The 22,127-nt window shown below is 37.7% G+C and overlaps 1 protein-coding gene across 1 annotated transcript in view; it reads left to right on the top strand.

Moving 5' to 3' along the window:
• The window catches only part of PARD3B (par-3 family cell polarity regulator beta), a gene marked incomplete at its 5' end in the record, with an annotated part of 288,181 nt that overhangs the window by 104,101 nt on the left and 161,953 nt on the right, over positions 1–22,127 (top strand). The window contains 2 exons of the mRNA XM_082311454.1: positions 217–332; positions 11,956–12,000. Coding sequence (XP_082167580.1) covers positions 217–332; positions 11,956–12,000 — 161 coding nt within the window. The remainder of the gene's footprint in view (positions 1–216; positions 333–11,955; positions 12,001–22,127) is intronic.

The raw sequence follows: 22,127 nt of genomic DNA, 5'->3' as shown, positions 1-22,127 counted from the left end.
TTGCATCTGTGATGAAAAACAAGTGACTGGAGGTGTTAAGTCTCAAAAGAAAGTTGAGGATCAATAACTGATTTTAAAATGCATGTCTGTAAGCAACTGGAGGAAGAAACACATGTATATTTGTGCATGCTTTAATTAGTTGACTTGCGTTTTGAACTGGTGCCTAAATATTTTACATGTCTCTTTTTTCCTTTTTTTTTTTTTTTTTTCCTGCAGCCCTGTCATAAATTCAGCCGTGCATTTAACAGATCAGCACATCAACTTCAGATCTTTGACACCAGCCAAGCAGTCTGAATCAATTAATCTGAAAGCCTCAAAAAGCATGGATCTGGGTAAGAAGGGATGGGGTGACATACAGGTCAGCTTTTTAGCCTTAGCCCATCTGTACCATCTCTGTTTCTTGCTTTTGTTTCTTAAACACAAACATCAGGGAGTAAGTTCTGCAGAGGAGCTGCAGTGATGGGGACAATGGTGTGCCTCCTGTAGCATCTAATTGCAAGTACCCTTTTTATTGAAGCTGAAGAAAGGGTTTATTTTTTTTTTTCTTAAAGGCCATTCTATCCATTATGTTGAAATCTTAGCTGAGGAAAAGAGGGAGTGTTTGTAAAAATGAGCAGAAAGAATAGCTGCACAAGTTTTATATGTCATAAAAATATGGCAAAACAGCAATAACGGAAGTCATTTTTGTATAGAATATAAATGATGGCAAAACTACACTGGACAAAGGCTAACTTCCCTAAGACAAGTTACGTATTTCTTCATTGACAATGGCTAACACAGGCAATCAAAGTGTTGCAGTAGATCTTTATAAATGCTTGAAGCGTAGTACAGTTATGGTCTTCTACCCATCACTGCTGTGCAGAAAATCTTGCAGGGTGGGCAAAGCAGAAGGTAAATGGTTCTTTCAATACTGGGAAAGTATTTGTGGGTGGAAGATCGAAGGGTTATTGCAGTTGAAAACCGAGTCATGTTTTAATGAGCATTCAAGGAAAAATTCACAAAGTTCTTAAGCCTCAGAGAAAACCAAAGAAGCTTTTCTTTTTCCTTTTAATTCTTTGTGGCACTCATTCTTTATCTGTTGTTTTTTTTTCAAATTCAAGTGTTGATGGAGTAACTTAGAGACTTACCATTAGGATGTCTTTAATCATAGATTTGCGGGGGGGTTTTGGATCAGATTGTGTACACCATTAATAGAAAATGATTAATTTCATATATAGTTTCAAGATAGCTTTTTGGTGGTGGTGATTTCCTTTCCCTGAAATGCTCTAGATAGGTCTTAGTTTTTGTATTGTTGATTTTTATTATCATCTTAATGTAATATTTTAATGTAACATAAAATGTGTGTACTCCTCTAATGGAGTGTAAGGAAAATCAAACAGTTATTAATGCAGGATAAGAATGGATAAGAATTCATTTAGGGGACTTCTTAAGGCAGAATTTTAAAGCTACTGCATGACCAGACCAGAAATTCGTCCTTTTGCAGTTCTGTTCCACCATTTTGACGAAGGGTAATGCATTAGATTTTTTTTTTTTTTAAGAATGAAAATGCTCCTCAACAAAGGAACAAGTTTACAGACTTGAGTCAAAATGTGTATTGTATGTAGTCTTACTAGAAAAAATAATGTTCAACTTTACTGAGTCTTCTTTTAGAAAGGTTTATTTACAGCTCCCACAGAAGTCACTAGAAAGAATGCTCACAAGCACCAATGTAAAATTAGGCAATGGGATTGCGCTTGAGAGCATATTCAGAACTACCAGGTAACTTGTACTTCGTTTTGTCCTGGTCTGTGTTCATGCTTTGAGAATGTATGTAGGTCACTAAATCATAGTGGTTAAAAACTGAAATAAAATTGGGTGCAAAAAATAAAATAAAAATTGAGTACAAAGATGTCTTTAAGATCTTTCAAAAGTTGTTGCTTGTAGAAGGTAGCAGTTGAAAATGCCCCTTCTGCTATGAAAGTGCCTCTGATTGGAGGCACTAATGTTTTATCCCTCTCGTATATGGTGATGTAAAGGTAAACCTATTACCCAAGGTAATAATTGAAAGAACTGGAGGGACTATGAAAGAGCTGCACCCATCCTCCATTATATGAATAATAATAGATGAAGTAAAATTGCTTGCACATAGCTTGGCAAATAAAGAAACTGAGAAAGATGAAAGCTAGGACCTTTTGCAATCATTCTCTAGCAAGCACTGAAGTACCACATTCGACTTTCCATCTTTTGAAAGATTTTAAGCAGAAGCTTCTGGCTGGAAGGGTGAAAGGAAAAGAAACATGAAAATCTTAAGTGAAGTAACTGCAACATGAAATGCTTCTAATGCAAATAAAATCCCAATAATTTGGTATATAAAACTGTGCTTCTAAACAGAGCATTCATATAATACATGCTCCAAAATGGATTTTGGGGGAAGGAAACTTGCTTCTTAGTTTCTTTTTATATTTTGCTCATTACTTAACTGCAGTCATGACCCATAGTAACTTCTCATCCCAACATGCAGCTGGGTACCCATTACTGATTTCAGTGCATTGTTTGCCACATAAAAAAAAAAAAAAAAAAAGGGAAGTGCTGCTGTCTTCATCTTCAAGACCCAGAGTTGAGGTTGCAAGAAAGATTTGTTCAGCACCACAGAGGAACTATGCAGCAGATTTGGTAACAAAGAGGTGTCCCCGCTCTGAAAATGCTTGTGTAATTGCTAGACCCTCTTTGTGAAGATGTGAAATCTGTACTGCTATTCACTTACGAAACATTCTACTTTACCTTGAAACATGTATAATGCATCCATTGCCTAATTATAAGATTACAGAGGCATGTATTACATAATGGCATCGCCGTCAGAAGGATCCTCAAAGGCAGATAACAGAAAATTTTAAACACGAGAGACCTGAGAATCCAGATATCGCTACAGATTTTGAACCTTATGAGAAAATAGTAAATTCATTAAATTAGGGAGCTAATGAAATTGTACGGTAAGGGTCTTTCTGGCTTTGATGAGGGTTGATGTATACACAAGAAGCAAATCGCTTAAGTGAAGACTAGTCTATAGTTACATAGATTCACAATGGAAACCCATTTAACATTGATGTTTACCTTTTCAGTTTTATATATTTTAGGCCCAGAAGCCTTTGAGTGCTTAATCTGTTTTCCAGTCATATCCATCTACAAAATAGTAATTATTATAATTATAAATTAATATCCTCAGTGAATAATATCAGGAAATAAGGATGGGTGATCAAAAAGTGTTCAGTACTGCTGGCATGTTGCATCAATTTGTCATTGTCACTCTCCAGAGCAAATCTTGCAAGGAACTTGGTGCATGCAGCGAAAGCTGTAGGTTACTTGCCAGCAGGGCAGATATGGTTCAGTTTATTGACTCTTGGTGAATTTCCGTGTTGTTGATTAGACAGCTGGACAGGAGCAGAGGACGTGAACCATTGCCACCTGGTTGTTTAGGCAGGGCTCTATGCTGTCATGCGCGTGCCATGAGTCCTATGAACTGACACAAGTTTTAACTGCTAAATTCACAAATAGCATGAATCCAAAAGTAGCATTGTTTGGAGTTGGTGTATTTGAAGAACTCAAGTTATTTGCAGATGAGTTAGTTTTTGCTTGAATCTACTTTAAAAAATCAAATAAAAATCAGTGGCATGTGTGAGTTATTGAGTTACTGTTGTAGAAATTTAAAAAAAAAAAAAAGGGCATGTATAGTGGTACTGTGGTAATTTCTTTGGATTTGCAGACATAAGCAGAACCTTGCCTCATATGTAGCGATGTCCTTGCGCAAAGCGTATGGAGGCAGTGTGACTGGTTCCCTGCTTTAGCATCCATCATTTACACAGTGGTCAAATGCTTCTCAAAATTTACAGCTTCATTCAGAGTAATAGGGTACAGATTAGTTCCATATCAGCTAAAAGTCCTAATGTTCTTCCCTGCTGCTGTGTTGAGATAATGACAGCACTTTCTGGATCACTGGTAGAGTTCATATCTTTGTCTTAGAGTGTATCTTTTCTTTGCCTTGTCTACTTTTATTTTCAACTGGTGGTGACAAAAGAGCACAGCTACCCCTTTTCTTCTACAGATCCTGGCACCTAACATGTCCACTCAGTTGCATAAATTTTTTTGTTATGGGTGATGGTGTTTGTTAGCAAAGAAAAGATTCTCCTTATACTGTGATTTCGAGGATTTATGCAGGGCCAACCGAAGTCTGACTTAGAGCGCATGCCTGTACTGACCAAATTTAGACTGCATGCCAAGTTTGGAGTTGTGCTTATAGCATAGTGTTAAAAATAAGCAAAATAAATTCAGAGATGCTAGAAATAAATGTTGTGTTGTCCCTTCCCACTTAAGTGGTACGCTTCTTTTGAAACTTAACAGCAGATTGAAAATGGAGAAGAAATCAATGGCTTCTATACAAGTCGTTGGAAGGATGATTTTCCCTTTCTTTTAACAACCTTTTATACACACACATTTTCCCATACATTACCACAGTTGTCTAGGAAGAATTTCTGTATAATAATTTATTAGAATCCACTTTCAGTAGTGTTTTTTCTTTCTTTTAGCTGAATTAAAAAGGTAATTTTTGTGGAGAATGAATGGCAATATGGATTCTTTTTTTTTTTTTAATGTTGTATTCGAAGGTGAAAATCTGTGTGCTCTAAGAAAAAAAAGGAAAGAAGGTGTTTTATTATTTATCTCCAACACCCCTATTTTCCATTCATCTTTATGCACAGGAGTGATTTAGGCTATGCATAAATGTACTGTGAAAACTACAGCCATGGGAATTGTATTCAAACACATGAAAGTGTGGCTTGTTTTAACCTGAAGCAACATGAAATTGAATCATATGAGTATATAGCAATTTTGTTGTGTATCAGTTCAGGCAAAGTACTGTGTAGATTTATATTTGAAGATGTTGGTATAATAACCCATGACCGCTATCCCAAGGTACTGCTCAACTCCCCTTTTCTTTCCCCATAAAAAGCAAAAACCCATAGATCTGAACTGATGAAGCTCTACAGCCTGAAGAAATGGAAATGTCCTTCACTTGATTTTAAATTTGAGTGAAATATTATTTGCTGAAACATCATTAGACATACTCAGAGTTCCTTAACCTTGGGGCATATTTATTAAAGATATCAGCCAACTTATTTATGTAGTTAGGAATAATTAGCAAGCAAATATGCAAGATCCAAGGTGTGGAGTATTCTGCAAGGAAGCTAATATTTAACTAAATGCTAATTTGTTTGTTAGTAAAGGGATGCATTCGATTACAGTTTATACTTTTAAAACACCTCAAAACAAAGAGAAGCCAGTGTTTCACATCTAGAAGGATGTGGAAAATGCAGTCAAGATGCTACTAGCTATTAGCTACTTTGTGGTTTGCTCTGAACCAGATTATTCTTATTCTGAGTGTAATTTTGGTTATTGAAATAAATATCTCAAAACGTAACCAAATGAGGACCAGGCAGAGCTAATGGAGATTACTCTTCAATTTAAACAATGTTTTGATTCAGATACAATTAAAAGAATACATTTTGGGAGATCCCCAGTGAGAGTTATGGTATTAGTGGGACAAAAAGTGGTTTGGTATTTTAAAATCATTATTTTGTTAACCACGTTGTATGCATGGAACACATTTGTCAGGTTGGTTTGGGTTGAAAGCCACTTCAAAACTGCATTTAGGAGCCAGTTAGGTTCATTAGAACATTAATGAGGAAATGGAGAAGAAGATGGCTCAGAATTCTAACAGACTTTTCAATGTTACTGGCTTATAACAGTAATTTAACAAATCATCTCTTGAAGACAAAGACTTTTTAAAAACAAAAATGTCATGGGTTTAGGAAAAAATATACTGCTTATGGCTGTGATTGTCTTTGGGATCAAGGGCCAAGAGAGATTTTTAAATTATTCTGGCTTGTGTCATGAGTAACTTTCTAGTACTGTCAGATTAGATGTATATTTTCTGAGGCCACTCTGCAGAATAAATTTTTAGAAATTAACACGATGTAGTTTTCTTAGTTTAAATGACTTTCAAATTTCTGTTTGTAAGATCTATAAGTAGGAAATGAAACAAAATCATATATTAAGTGATAGGGACACTGCGAATTGAATTGAGACTGAAATTAGGTTTATTCTGTATGAAAAGAAAGGCTTTGAAAAAGGTCAATTCTGTTACTCAGTTTTACACCAAATCTGCATTGATGCAATTGAGGGGAAGGTGAGCTTTGGCGTATAGGCAGAAGTGGGCAGGAGGGAATATCAACTTTTTGGACTGGTTTTGTAGAAATCTTCTAAGATTCAAGGAAGCTTGCTGTGGAGCAGACTGGGAGCATCCTATGAGCTGTGATAGTGACAGAGCTGAGAAGATGGTAACACATGGTTGAGGTGGTAGTTTCTTTTGCTGCTTTAGTGTAAGTTTGAAGTGAGTTGATGTGTTAATGCACTTAGATTATTAAAGTGTTGGGAGAAAATAGCAATTAAGTTAATGTATAGCTACTATGAGAAAGAAAGTACAGACGATAATGAAGTAACTTTTAAGAACAGTTTGTTATAAATCTGTTCCCTACATTTTGTCTTAAATCTGTTCCCTATCAATGTTTTCAACCAGTGAATGACAGATTAGATTAGGAACTTGTGTTTTAACCCTAGGATTTTGGAAGAAGTGTTAATGACATGCGGGAGATGCGTAGCGGGGGAGTTGGATCAGTTTTAGCCCAGTACAGTTACTCCAAAACAGAGGTGAGAGAGGATTAGAGAAGACAGCGAAAGTGTAAAAGAAGCCGTGATGGCCTCAATTAGCAGTGTAACCTTCAAGAAAGAGCAGTTGTTGTGCCACTAGAAGAAAGTGAAGAAATTTATATCATGGTGGCTGGGAAATTGTAAAACAATGTTATTTTCTGCCAGGAGAAAACCTTCCCTTTAAAGGTAAATGTGTCTAGGGGACAGCATCAACTGTACTGCTGGTTCTTCAACAACAAGTAGTAGTCATAATGAATGCAAGCTTAGGCCTTTCATTCTGATGTGCTGATACACAAGATGCATCCCTTGAGGACATTCTCTGAACACAATTGAATTGAAGTATTAGATCAGTTATAACAAAGTTGTTTTGAAAAATCTAATTGGAGAAAACCTTGTAAAGGTGAGAAAAAGAATCCAGAATCTTGGTTTGGATGTGATGTATTCCTGTCTTTGAATGTGCTGAACAAGGCATCCCAAATGTTGTGTTAGATGCCATTTTGGAAAAGGTTTACCTTTTTTACCACATAAGTATAATTTATCCTTGGCCCTTGTGCAAGCTTTTTGCTAGTCTCACTGCTTTTCAACATGGAAATGAACAGGAATCTATCAAGGACTCATAATCCTTCAAGAATGAGTAGCTGGTGGGTAACCAGGTGGCCCCAGAACAGGAGAGATGGGGTCCTTATGTGAAGTTTCACTGTCACTAGAGAGGGGAGGAGGGGGAATTACTGAAGGAAAATATTTTAAGACAGTGCAAGTGCACCGTTCCTAATACACACATTTTATTGCTCCAGTAGATCTTAGTATAAAAGCCTGTGGCCTTTGTATGCAGTACTACAGGGCAAACCTAGAACAGCAAGCAGCATTTTCTAAGTGATGGTTGTGAGCCAACATTTGACACAATTTCTCCGAGTGATTTATGCAGCTCCTAGATGGGGAAATGCTTCACCAAGAAAATAAAAATGACAGAGAAATTATGTCATTGGCACTATCATTGACTAAAATTAATTGATGATGCAGTGCCTTCATTATGATGAGAGGGCTGGGCAAGGTTACAGTTCATCAGAAAAAATGGTGACCAGTTTGTAGCTTTGCTTTGTTTTCATGTGTATAGAAAATCATGGAAACTGATGGATTTTAAAAAGCATGGAAGTATCATTTTGTATATGTGGTTTGGGAATACAGCCCTTGTTAATTGATTAATGTATAATAAGAATTTTTATATTGGGCTTCCTATAGACTAATAAAGGTATCAGGAAATTTGTTTTCCAGGAAATTCTTTGATGTTTCAGTCTCTCTTACTATTTCCCATTAATTGGAATTTTAATCCTTGTTTGTGTCTCCGAGTGCAGAACTGCAGCTGGTCCTCAAAGGTGTATGTCACTTTGTCCAGCAGAAATGCAAGTGACTTTCACACGTTCCAAAGATTTTACGTAGCTCTTAGGCAATGTGCAAAACCGATCTTTCAGAAAAGAGACACTAAGTTGAATAGTAGTACCCTGTATCTTGTGAATAGTAGTAACGCCTTGTTTTGGGGAAAAATAATGTAATGGTACAGTGATTGAACTGGGCAAAAGGCGGGAAACTAGTTATCACAGTTGGCAGCAGCATTGGTTTGTGCTTCTCTAAACCATAGTTGGGAAGTAGTTTGTTGACCTTTAAGTAATCCTGGACTGTATTTTGATGCAAACTTTCTGAGGCAGTACAGAAGGCTGCTTGTATACTAAACCATTGAAAATCATGCAGCTGACATAAAATGGCTACCTTGGTTATCTTGAGTGGGGCACAGAAATGGCAATCAAAAGATTATATGGAAGGACATGGATGCTTTTACTATTGCTGAACAATGCTACTTATTTTCTTAAAGCAAAACAGCACTCCAGAATATTACCATAGGAAATCCTAATACATCTGATTATTCATAGCATAGAAGGTTGGGGTTTTTTACCATTTGTTGTAGTTGTTGGCATAGTTTAGAAAAACAAAAAGTTTCAGTTGTTTGCTATCAGCTGGAAAGATTTGTTTGGTTCAGTAATATTCCATCTTTCATTATCTGTGGTCTTGCTAGTCCCCCAAATGTCTATGCTTTTATTAACTAGCTGTAGAACTTCTGTCACTTGTATTTCAACAATTACTTCAAGTACTGACAATGAATGCCTAACTGGCTTCTGTGATGAAAATGCGGTTCCTAAATTATAGGTGTTACTTTAAAAGAGCTGGTATGTTTTGTACTGACAAATATTAATAACTTCATGAACTAAAATCCCCTGGAGATCCAGCGACATTTCAAAATGTGAACTATTTGTTTGATTTACAAGTTAAGGAGAAGTTTTTTCGTCTTTGTGAATGTATTTACTCCCTTGCACTGATCCTTCCCAGATTTTTGTTTTGATTTTTGTGCTTACAGTCCCCAAATTAGGTGGCTTCATTTTTTTTTTTAAGTGTTTTGCATTTAGCAATTCTAGCTCAAGAATATGTAGTATTTCTAGCATCCTCATAAAAATAGTTACAGTTGAAATTTTGTTATAAATGTTTTCCTGATATATTCCGGTCTGGTAGTGCACATTCCCAAGTGGGATCCTCTTGAGCTGAAATTTTTCACAGTTAGTTGCAATGTAATTACTTTTTGTTGTTGCAATATAAAAATAATTAGAATATTTTTGTTTACTCGAGTTTTAAGAGTAGCCAGTATTTTTTCCCTGTTCAGAATCTTTCAGGTGCCTTTCTGCAAAGATAGGCCAACACTCGTCAAATCTCAGAAAAGAAATTTCCACTTAGCTCTTGCTTTTTTCCAAAGCCAAGGAAGGTGGCCAGAAAAATACTATTTTTGTCATCACTGAATGGTTGCATGAATTTTTAACATCACACAGAGCAGTGTTTTCAAATGCTATTTTGTGGAACAGGACATCTTACATACTTCCTAAATGAAATCTTCAGTTACAAAGTTTTCAACTGTGGCATACAAAGTATTTCTCTCCTGTTAGTCTTTTCCTTCTTTTCTCTTGTCTTCTCCTTGTTCCCAGAGGAAACAAGGGAAGGAGTAGGATTCTCACCCAAAGGACTTGTCTGTGCCACTCCTGTTCAGTCTAATGAAAGATGGCCAGCCTAGAAGTCGCTGCCTAAGCATAATATCCCGTGAAATGAAAATTACCCTGTGGAGGGGCACATATATTTTGCTCAAACTTTGATATAAAACTTTAATTCTTGCATTTCCCAATTTTTTTGTGTGTGTGCTTAAACTCATAATGCTAACCTTGTAGTCTGGTAAGATTATTTTTCATTTTCTAATCATTTTATTCTTCCTTTTTTCCCCTCCAGTATTAAAATCTAATTTTTGTGTGCGAAGCTGGTGTGTAAAGTATGATTAAGTTAAATGGATTTATCCCTTTTAATAATGTAAAACTTAGTTTCAGGCAAACCAAGTCATCAGCATAGTTTTAAAAAAATGCTGTGAACCTTGGTATCTGTTTTTTTAAAGCTCCTATGTATTGTAACATAACCTACTCCAAGTAATTATCATATATTATAGTGGTTGCCATTAGTGACTGCTATAATTAAGGTTGCAAATCAGTTTCCATTATAATCCTGTGTTTTCACACAATCATAACTTGTCAAAACACTAACCTTTGGGACTAAAGTTTTCCATGGTTGTTAGAGGTAAATTTGGGGGGAGGGAGGAGGAAAAGGAGCGTGAACTATCCTTACAGCAAATCATTGTCTGGTCATTTTGTGTTATAGGATCAAACTGCATAGCAAGGAGGTAAATAGTTATCATTTCCAGGGACCAGAAAAACCTAGAAGAAAGGTTAAAGGACAAGCAGTACAGAATTGCCTTGAATTCTGGTTGCACTTCTAATTTTGACTAGCCCCACTGCTATTTTGTTTTGCAGTATCTCTGCGTAACACTGCAAACAGTATTAGTCTTACTTTGTTAGCATCTACCTCCCACAACAAAACTGCACTATGTCAATTTTACTGATAATCAGATGACAATCAGATTACAAAGGTGGAGAAGAGATACAATGGTCAGTTGTGGATTCATGATTCCAGTTGTGAACCCCAGTCCTGAATTTGATGCTGGGTTTGGAGGGGAAAAGCTTCCCTAAAAGTGAAGTGGGGAGGCAATATAAGACAACTTTTACTGTGGTTATTTTCCCAGTAGTAGCTCTTAAATGTCAATAACTACTGCACTGTTCTTTCCTGGGTAGAAAATAGCACATTCCTGTGTCACTACAGGTAACCTTTTATGTAAACTTTTTATGGTGACCACTATGCAAGGCTGGTGTAAGTTCCCATTTATAGTATTTTTGGTACTTCTTGGGCAATTTATTTTATCGTATAAAGAGATCACGTTTTAAGGCATAATATAAGGGAGTACTTGGGCAGGCGGAGTTGAAGGATAAGCTTTCAACCCTAACATTCATTTCCTGTGCTTGTTTTATCATCCCTAACATTACATTAGCACTGTTTCTCTGCATAGAATTCATTTTAAGAAATGGTGATTGGTTCTTCCCCTCAGCCCTCTGGGAAAGTATTTTAATTAGTTTCTTGAGATACATGATAATACTGAAGTACAGTTACTGAAGAAAAATTGCAATTTTTGTTAGATTCAGAAATTGTTCCTCCACTAGTCTGTCTGCAAACTGTTGCTACTGTAAACATCTTTGTAAGTTGTTGTGAACTACTGCAAAGGTACAATTTAAAGACAAAATAAAATAAATCGTAACATAGAAAAAAGCATGAGACTTCCAAAAGATCAGGTTTTGAGAGACCTCATTGTCTGCAGAGGGTCCTGTGGGTCAGTGAGATGTCTTGCAGATGGGAAGGTTTCCACATCTGGATTCTTTTTACCAGTTGAGGTCTTTGATCTGAAAATGTTACAACTCTCCTATGCCCTGTGATTTGTCTGGCAAAATGAGTTATTTACAAATGCAACTGCTCTTCTGACAACTCAGTTTTGAGTGTGTAAGTGCTGAGGTCCTGATCTGTGACCCACAAGGACTGCTGGTAGTCCTTTTATTGGTTTCAGTGGGCTTTGATTCAGATATTTGGACTTTGAAGCATCCCAGGTAGATTAGGTAAAAAAAGGCTTTTTACAAAATTATTATAATTTAAAGATTTAGGATTCTATGTGTCTGAAATAATTTGACAGTGTTTCAAAGGCTTGTGAATTTAAATAAATTTCTGATCTTTGTGTCTTTTCTTTTATTCCTCTAGTGGCAGATGAAAGCAAAGTTGGTTTGTTGGCCGGACACAAATCGGGTAAGCTGTTCTCCTATTTTGGAGGAAAAGTCAGCAACTTGAAAGCAGTATAGGCAGTAAATGAAATCAGCTTACAGATACTGTGGTGACTAAAAGAGTTGCAAATTAAGGCATTACTTTGTATGCACTGACTCCAAGTTGTACGATGATGAAGTAGGGATTGTTCTTTGCCAGGCAGCCTATGTAGCTGAGTCATTTGCAGGTGTAAGAGAGCCGTAACTTTTTTTTTTCAGCACAGGTGTTCTAAACTGAAGAAGATGCCCTTTGAAATAAGGGCAAGTGCAACGTGTCTTTTGGAGTGTGGAGATTTAAACGATATACATTTTGAAAAATATAAATATTTCTTGCTTTTTCTCCTTGCTCTGAGTTCCACTTTTATTACCAGGAATATTGAAGATAACACTAAAAAAAATTCTACAGATTAAAAAAAAGAATGTCAGAGCTTTTCCTTTCATTGTGCTTGTGCAGTAGAAATAATTGTGTTTTTCCTAAACTTTTCAGGTCATAGTAATAAAAAATAATTAGTCCATACTGCTGTCATTACTGTACCTACTTATTAAATAACTTCTGCAAACCACACCATGGTTCTGTACAACTTACAGTTCTTGTATTATAAGAACTTCCAAGGAAATGTCACATAAGATTGTAATTTTTCACAAGCCGTGGATAAGCTGACATAAGAAACCTTAAACTTTCTAGAAAACTCTAATTATTCAGCAGTCTCTTCTGATGTTAGAAAACCCTGATGTTTCAGGCTACCCCTGGGTAGCGTGATTGCACATTGCCTTTTTCCACCCCTTTGATAGCACTAAAAAGCTGAATTCATGTAAAGGAAGGTCAACGATGAGATTCCTGGTTGTTTATGGTATTCCTTCTCTGTGCAACTGGGTGTCCTTTAGTTCTCTAGTGTGGATTTTCCTTATCTGAAGACCTTTTCCTGAACTTAGTAGACAAATTCTTTTTAAATTCTTCTGGCATCTTTCCTAAGTCTGTGAACTTCTTGGATTCTCTTTCTGAATCAAGGGGTAGTTCATATGTCTTGTAACATTATCACTATGGGGGAGAAAAAATTCTTTCAACTTTTTGTTTTGGGAATGTGAAAGCTTCAAAGAAATGATCTTGTCAACTTGAAGAAGCTAGGAGTGTTGCCCTTGAGTTTTTTCCTGTGCAGAAAAATTACTACAAACATTGCAACATCATGCAGTTTTCCAAAGATCAGTGGAATTCACTGCTATCAAAGAGTACTGGAAGGAAACCTGGTGAGATCATAACTCTTTGGCAATCAGTTGTTATAGGTACATTAAGCTTTATAATATCACTTTCAGCAGCATTTGATCTTTCTTCTGCACGCTTCTTCAGATTCTTGAAAACCATGGCTTTGAAAATTTTTCTGTTTGAAGACACCTGCAAATTTTATATGAAAATGTGGACCCATGCTTCTTGAACTTTGGCTTGCTTGCTTTACTTTTCCTTCATAGACCTACCACATGTACCTACGATCTTTTTTCATAGACTAAAATCAGTGGTCAACAGATCACCTAAGGAATAGATACAAAGATCCTCCAGGTTCTTTCTTTTTTTCTTCCTCAGACTAAAAGGAGCTAGCTAACTTCTGAGAAGGTTGGAGTGTAAATGATTTTTCTTGGTTCTATCCACCTTAAATACTGTTCAATTACTGTTGAAAAATGTTTCTCCCTTCTCTGTGTTCCATTTCCTAACCCTTCATAAAGAGAAATCAAGCTGCAGTTTTAGCTTTCTCATTGTTCCATTCAAATATTTATTTTAAAGGTTTGTTCAAGAACAGGGTGTTCTTTTTCTCTAGTCCCTTTTTACTGTATGCTTTTTGGAATTATATATCATATATGTATCTTGCTGGCATTCAGTCACATCCCAGAACTCTTGTTTTAACATCATTCATTGTGCTGCCTTCCTATAGGTATAGGTACTTTTTTAAGAACGCGCTAAGGGAGACATTGTGGCTTCTTGTGCTGGGAGCAAAACACCGTTATTTTCTCATTACAGAACGAAGAGCTTCCATCCTATTCTAGACTTCAGGAAATTAAATATATTTCTCTACAGAAATAATTATCACCTACTAACATTCAATGCAATTATCCTTTCTCTCCTTCAACATGACTTGTTCTATGAAATACGCAGTTGAGTAATTCTCTCTAGGGAAATATCCTTTCTATTCCTTCTGGGGCAGTGGCTCTTCAAGCATTTAGTCTCAGCTTTTGGTATAGCTGCTGTGTCCCTCGCATATTACATGTTACTGAGCAGCAGCAGGAGTTAGTAGCGTGTATTCATTTCAAAAAGCATTATCACAATTCTGCAGAAGACCAAGGCATTAGAAGCATCTGTAGCTGCAGCCCCATCTTTCTGTCTTTTTATATATTGCACCCACAAATAGCAGGTGTGGTTTTGTTTGGTTTTTTTTTTTCTTTTTCTTTTTTTTTTTCTTCTTTTTCTTAAAAGGTAGATTTGATTTTTAGAAGCATGTCTGGACACATCCTGAGCTTGTAAGCATGTTCTACGGGAAGATGGCTGGAGACTTGTTCCTGTATTTCACCCTCACAGGAATGCATTTGTGAATATTGGTTCTCATAGCTGGCCTGTCCTTCATCCTGCTGGATGGAAGACTCCTGCAGTGCTTACAGGTGGTCTTAGTGTTGCAAATGTTTTCCACAATACCACTGGCAAAAGCACTGGAGTGCTGTATTGATGCAGCCTACTTGGCCCTTTCTGGAAGAGACCAGAGTTCACCATGTGTGTGTGTAAGGCATCCTCTCCGAATCCTCTAAGGAGGATTTTGTCTTTTGTAAGCTTCCTGTGTGCTCAGTAACGGTGTGTCTGCATTCTCTAAACTCAATTCCAACAATGAGAATGAGAAGCAGACAAGTGGTGCCTCAATCTTAAAGCAGAGAAGATCCCTGAAAATTCGCAAAGATGAAAAATCAGCAAGCTTTAGCTCAGTTTTTCATGAACTCTCAGCTTTTTAGAAAAGCGATTCCAAGACAGCTAGGAGCTTACCCTTCATAAGGAAGGGCAAGACTGTTGTACATCAGATATAACCTGATTTATATCAAATACTGAAACCGAGTAGTGAATTCTTTGCAGCTATTTTTATTTTTTTCTGAAAAATTTTTTTTTGTGTTCTGATTTACTGCTTAGAACACTTTTAGTATGTATTGACTGTCTGCTGAGGTCTCTGCTGACGCAGCTCTTTCAGATGATGTAGTGCTGGAGAAAAGCTGATGAGTCTTTCTTTATGAGCTCTGACATATTAATTAGCAAAATGGGCAAAAAAGCTTTCCTATTTTTATTTTAATGTCACTAGACCATGTTTTTGGCTGGGGTTATGTTTCGAGAGAGTTTTGAGACAAGATGAGTTGAAGATCTTATTTTCTTGCTGGCTGCTATGTAAGGAACATGTGACTGGGCTATGGATAAGTACTGGCAAGACTGAATGATACAGAGGTAGCTCTGTTACCAAGATGAATTTGAATTAGTGCTATGTGGCAGGAGATAGGATTAGGACCTGAGGGAAAAGGGCCATTGGGATAGTTTGAAGGATGCTTCTGGTCAAGTTCTGTCCCTTACTGGTAATTTTGCTGACAGCACAGTTACCAGGTTACTGTTCAGCCTGTGGGTAGGATTAGTGTTCTGGGAAAGAAGGCTTGAAGATGTAGGCATACAGCTAAATCTTGCAAGGTCAGGGCTTTGAATGAGGTCTGAGTGCCAGTACGTCTGGTGGACCTCCAGTCTGTCCTGCTTTGTGTATGGGTAACTGAGCTGTGGTTAAACTGGGATTCAGATTGGGACTGGAGATAGTTTGGAATAAGGTAGGTTAAAGGTCTTGGTGTATCTCTGCATCCTTTAATGCCAGGATGTATTCTGCACTAAATAAATTTTACTGAGGTTTCATTAAGCCTAGAATGAGGATTAAGATTATGGTTTAAGATATAAGAGTGGTTGAAAAGTTAGGCTTATTGGTAGATTTTATATGACCCACTGGAATAGGGTATGGAAAGTGCAACAGATTAAGCTTCATCGTTACCTTCAGGAAAGGCTCTCCAACCTATCACGAAAGCCATGGTTGGATTGATAGGTGAAATAAGTCTATGAGATGCTAAGGTTGCATCTATGCAGGTGTAAGCTGAATATCCCCTTTGGCTTTAAAGTTGAGTGACACAGGATGATCTCCATCTGTGCTCTGAGCCTCTATTGTAAAATATGGCTTCAGGTTGCCTCTGGAAGCTGTGCTTGGTGTATCCTAACTCCTGAACCATTTCTAGGCAGTGTTTGTGAGAGCAGAAGAGCTGTTATAACACTTTTATAGTGTAGATGATTACATTCGAGTAAACTCTGGTGTACCCAGCCGCTGCTAAATTTGCAATTATAAACATAACTTATGATTTCAAGAACTCCAGCTTAGTTTTTTGCAGGGACAAAGTAGGGTCTGGTGCAGGGACAAAATAGGGTCTGGTGCAGGCAGAATCCAGTGTGTTAAAAGTTTGTTCTGATAAAAGTGAGAATAATGGCTAGGCTAAGCTTATTGCTGTAATTTGAGTTCAGACTTGGAAGGGCAGATAAAACCGGGGAATTTTATTTTTTTTTTTTAACTGGAGGAATGCAAAGGTTGAGCTGTTGGAACACCAGCAAAATCCAGTGGTTTATGCGTGCTTATGTAGCACAAAAGGCTTGCTTTTAATCAAGGATTTTGTGGGGAGTTAATAGTGGGGTTAGGAAAGACTACAGAAAGCTTAGTGGATGCTGCTAGGCTTGTGTGAGAATGAGAGCAGTGCCACTGCAGCAAGTTTGGCTTCTGTTTTGCTTTTGATTTGCAGGTAAAGCAATTATGTTGAAGAGGTGCATAGGGAAGTTGTGTTCTCCTCTCTTCATGCTAGATCTCAATTTTATTAAACAAGCTTTCTCACTGCTGTAAATGTCATTAAAGCTGAGCTTTTGGAAGGGGGCATTGGGTTTAGTACTGAGTTTGTAGGGATTTATATAGTAACTATACGAGTCAAAAAAACTCATGTAAATGGCTGAGCTGCCTGGCGTATGCAGGTGCCTGTCCAAAGAAGGACACTATCTAACTGAAAGCACGTGGCATATAGAATCTCACACTTGTCTTTGCATTTGTGAGAGGAGAAAAAGGTTGATCTTAGCTCATTTTATTTCTCTTTGATAGTAAGAGTGTAATACTTGGCTGTGTCAATCATTCTTGCAAGTGTGAAGAGGAATTGCCTACTTTGCAGACTGCAGTATACTTTAGCCATACCGATGTAGCCTATCCTATGTATCTTGGCTTGGGTTCTGGAGGCAGGCAAATTGTGGCAGCACTGGAAGCTGTGCAACATGATTTTCCTTTAATTCAGCCAGTGTGGTGCTTGGTGCTATTTCAGTGTGACTGACACAAAAATAAATGCCAGTATCTTTCTATGATGCTTCAGTATACCATACTACCCATAACCCATGCCTCTTTAAGATCTGAATTGTTAAGCTATGGGTTAAGTTTGATGCTTTATTGGTGGGAATATTTTTGCAAGATTTTCATTCTTTTACTGATACCTTCACTCTGGGCTTCTCTCCCTGGATGGTTCTTTCCTCGTGGTAGTGGTGGTATTATTATTGTTGTTGTTGTTATTATCAACTTTGATTATGATTCTCCAAGCAAAGTGTTCCTTTGGCCATATAGTTCCACATAAATTGTTGTCATCAGAGAATCTGTATTGACTCATGCAGCTAAGAAACAAAAAATAAGATTCCTTTTTTTCTGCAGGTCACTTACGGAGTTAATGTTTTCTTCTATACTTATGTTTGGTAACGTCTAAAGTCAAAGATGTTACAGTGAATGTATTATATTGTTGCAGTTTATAAGGATTTCTAATCCAAAAGTTAAAATGCTTAACTTTCATTGAATCTCTGCCTACTGTTGTTTTTATCTTATCTTCAAACACAGCTTGTCTAGTGAAACTAGGATGATACATTAATTTACTTAGTACTCTATGCCAGTATGGCTTTACTACCCTTTTTTTTAGTGGACTTTATTTTTTAAGGTGTTTTGTTGTTGTTGTTGCTGGTTTTTTTTCCCCATATGTATAATGGTTTCCATGTTATAGATTGTTATAATCATCTACATTGGTTAGAGCTGGGGCGGGGGGGTGGGGTGGGGTGTGTGTCTTGTTTAACACTGCCTAGTTGCACAAGAACCAAAACTATGCAGTGACCAAGCCTATGGGACAGGACAGCACAATACTGAACTGCTGGGCTGCAGGATTTTTTTCATGTCTTAATGGTAAAAGTCTAGAAGTCCGTAGGAATAAATCCTGAGCCTCCAACTTTCATGAGCTGACTCTTAAGAATTAGTGTCGAGAAAAATGCTCTTTCAATTTTGTCTAGTATTTAGAGTGCTAAATGTGAAGTATGAATGTTTAGTTGGAAAAACTTTCATTTGTCTTTTGGAACTTCATGTATTTTAAGCTGTCAGAGATAGGAAAGTATATTGAAACAAGATGAAAACAAAATTAGAACTCTTGTCAAGTTCTGATTTTTTTTTTTTTTTTGAGCAAGAGAAACTCAAACTGGACATTCCAGATATTGATTATTTTTAAGAGGCTATTAAAAATGGGACTGATACAGCAATCTCTCTCCTCCCCCTCCCCCGCCCCCATCAAATTGTATGTGTTTCTGCATGAGAAGTTTAATTTTTTCACTGACTCAGGAGAAGGAAGGTTGGACACTTGTCAGTTCCTGTGCTTCAAACAATTATTCTAAATTAACAGAACTTGCTGTATTGTTGAATTTGAGTGAAAAGCAGTTTGTTGGTCAAAATCTCTTCTGAGTGCCAGGCTGGCAGTCTTTACAGTCCCCCTTGCATGCCAAGCCTATCTGGCTGATAAGCAGCTCTCACGGATAACCTAGTTAGATGGTTCTCCTCTATGGAGGGAAACAAGCTCTCCTTTTTACTCTGAGAAGAATCATTTTATGCCCCTGGTAACTCACCAGCTGTAACTATTCCTTTGACAGCTTTTTTTCCTTGTTTTTGAAGACTTTATTAGCTGTGTGATGATGATTGTTGTGACCCCTTTTTTGTTAGGTCCTGAGAAAGTCATCTGTTGATAAAAATCCCTCACTTTGAGGGTGCAGTTTGATGTTACGATGTTGATCTAAAAGCTTGCTGCTGCCATAAGAGGCAGTCCTGGTGACCATACCTCCTACCCGCAGCTGCCTGGTTCCCGTTACTTCTTTTATTCCGGTCCCACAGCTTAGCTGGTGAGACAGTTGAGAGAGCTAAACCATCCAAAAACTAAAACAAGAATGACAGAAGTGAATAGTGTTGGGCTTATCTCCTTGAACCACTCATTTGAGAGAGACAAGCTTGCATCCCAGTAGAAGGGAAACTCAGCAAGTGGATGGACGTGAGAACTGTGGCTTTCAGGGGCAGCTGTCTATTAAATCACCTTATCTGCCATGTCAAACCATATCCTTATTGAATTCAACTGCCAAACTTGCATTGATTTTTTTTTTTTTTTTAAAAGACTGTTTTACTTGCCATGGATAAAATTACTTTCCCAGTGGCAGGAGCAGGGAATAAAAAATAGCAATAAACCTCTGCAAACTGAAGAAGAGCATCCCTGCTGTCTCATCCTTGAATTGCAAGAATCTTCTCTTGGATCACTTATTCACTTTGATTTTTATGAATTCTTTGTGTTCAGTGACTGACTCTTAGTGTGCATTGTATTAAGATACGTCAGAGCAGTGCCCATTGATCTTTCTTTGAACTATAGTCATTAAAGTGAATAGATCCGATCTGCTGAGAACAATAACAAACTTCCAGGAGAAACCTGTTTCCCTCAATGTTCTTGTGTGAGATTTAGGATCTAGAGCAGAGCTGAACGTAGACTAGCTGCAGCATGGATGCAAACTCAAGGATCTGTGATTGAGGTTTACAACATAGCATAGTTGATTTAATGTTTTCCTGTCTCCTGAAGAGGATCCCATGATACCCTTGTATCATAAATGCCTAGCCATTTGTTTCTGCCCCCTTTCTCTCTCTGTCAGCATTATTATTCTGACAATTCCGTGATGAGCTGTTATGGGGAGCTAACCTAGCAGAAAAAATAATTCTACAAAAAAAAATAGTCTTCTTTTGGTTTAGCCAAGGGAGGAAGAAAAAGAAAGTTCAGGAGAAGAGAAGAATGATTTTGTAACTGACGTTTTTTGATCCTGGGATCAGCCTGAGCTGAAGGAAGTTGACTGGGGTGGAGGGGGTAGAGAGACACATCTGAGGGAGAAAGTATGGATGAAAGAAGATTTGCAGATCTTCAGAGATTTCTTTGTCCTGAAAGAAAGGAGGAGGGGGAGCAAATTTAAGTCTCTGTTTCTTGTCCTGAAGACTAAAGTGAAAGTGAGTTTCTGAGAGGTTTGTTTAATGGCGAGTGAAACTTGGTTTTGTGTATTTTTGACTGTGTGATGTTACTTGCTCTTAAAGGGCTATGGCTATCTTTTAGCTTTGTTTGGGCTGCTACACCCTGGGTCTTGTCCTGTCCTAAGCAGTGAGAGATTGAGTAGTCCTTGGGAGCAGCTGAGTCTGACAAGCAGAGAGAAGCTTTCATATGTGCCAGCTGGAGTGAACAGGCAGCTCAGACAGAAAGGAGGACAATTTTCCTTAAGAACCATAGGGACTGGGCAGGGTTTCTTTCAATCCAGCTGATCACAGAAAGCTGCTGAACCAGAGAACAAATGACCCTGTAAAAGCATAAGTTGAGCAGAAGCTTTTATATCACTCTGTCTCACCCAGCAAATGTGAATTTTATGTACTATGGAAGTATAGTAAAACAACCCTAGTTTCAACAGCAAAGCCCTTTCCATGTTCCCACTTTAAGAACAAAAGTGCACGTACATCTACCTGAAAGTCCTGAACAGCTTGGACTTCTCTGTGAAGGAAGCTTGTGCCCTGAAAGCGTACCAAAGATAGATATTTCAGTTTGACCCCCATGAAATGAAACTTAAAGAGTTCCTGCAGATAGGAACTATACAGAGCGCTCCTGTGAATGCATAGCAAGGGAAATCCTAGCTATGCAATGAAAGCTGTGACATTAAGTTTATTAGAGCAAGATGCTGGAGAGTGATTCTGGGTGTCAGGAATGACTCATTTTTTACGTGTGGGTAAGCTTGGAGTGGGAAGTCTGCATGGCAGTAATGATGGCCTTTTCTCAGAGAAGGCCCAGTTTGGCAGATATCCAAACTTCAGTGTTCAAAAATAAACAATAGAGGTGAAAGATTTACTTCTTTTCCATCACATCTCAGCAATATGGGAATTATGCATCACCCAATATGAATTGTTGGCATCCAGGGATTGCAAACCAACAGCCTTTTCCCTTGGGGAGTATTCTTTGCTCCAGGAGCAGAGAAAGCGGCAGGAACTTTGTTTAATGTGACCTGGGAAATTTCATGCTCAGCAATTACCCAATGTTACAGCTCCCTTATGATACAGAAGTAGAAGTGGCTAGGAAGAAAAAAAAAATCCAACACGCAAGAATTTTTTCCAACCAAGATACTCATCCATTCATATTTCTTCTACCTCCTTTTTTTCCCCCCTCTTTAATTTCCTGAAGTGTTTCTGGGCGTACTGTTATATTAACTGAGGCTTGGGGGCGGGGGTGGTGGTGTTTTGATGTTCACACTTCACAGTTGCTATTTCTCCCCCTGGTCAGTATTGCTGAATATTGTTCTGTGCAGAATTCAGTGAAGCAAATCAAGAGAGTATTAAAAACTCCAGAACAGTTAAGTAGTATAAAATGAAGTGCAGACTTTTAATGGTTGTAATGAATGCATCCACTTACCGTGAGGCCTGCTAGTATTTGAAATAAGTGGTCATCTTTCTGTGGTAAATACATTGTCTGTGTCAGCTTGCAGGGGACTGAGGGAGAGGTATGCTTGCAGAAGTCTGTTGCACGCTGAAATACTCTCTCTAGTAAATGGTGCGGTGCTGGCATGAGTTATCAGTTGTAGGCTGTTTGGGGCATGCATTCTCTTCCTGAAACCTGGTGATACTTTTCCCTGTGACTGTCTCTGCTGAGCCTGCCACATTTCATGTCTTTGCTGAAAGGTTCTGCTTT

This window comes from Platalea leucorodia (genome assembly GCF_965183815.1).
Source record: "Platalea leucorodia genome assembly, chromosome: 5".
NCBI lineage: Eukaryota > Metazoa > Chordata > Aves > Pelecaniformes > Threskiornithidae > Platalea > Platalea leucorodia.
The sequence above is the reverse complement of the archived record's forward strand: the minus strand, read 5'-3'. Positions and strand labels throughout refer to the sequence as shown.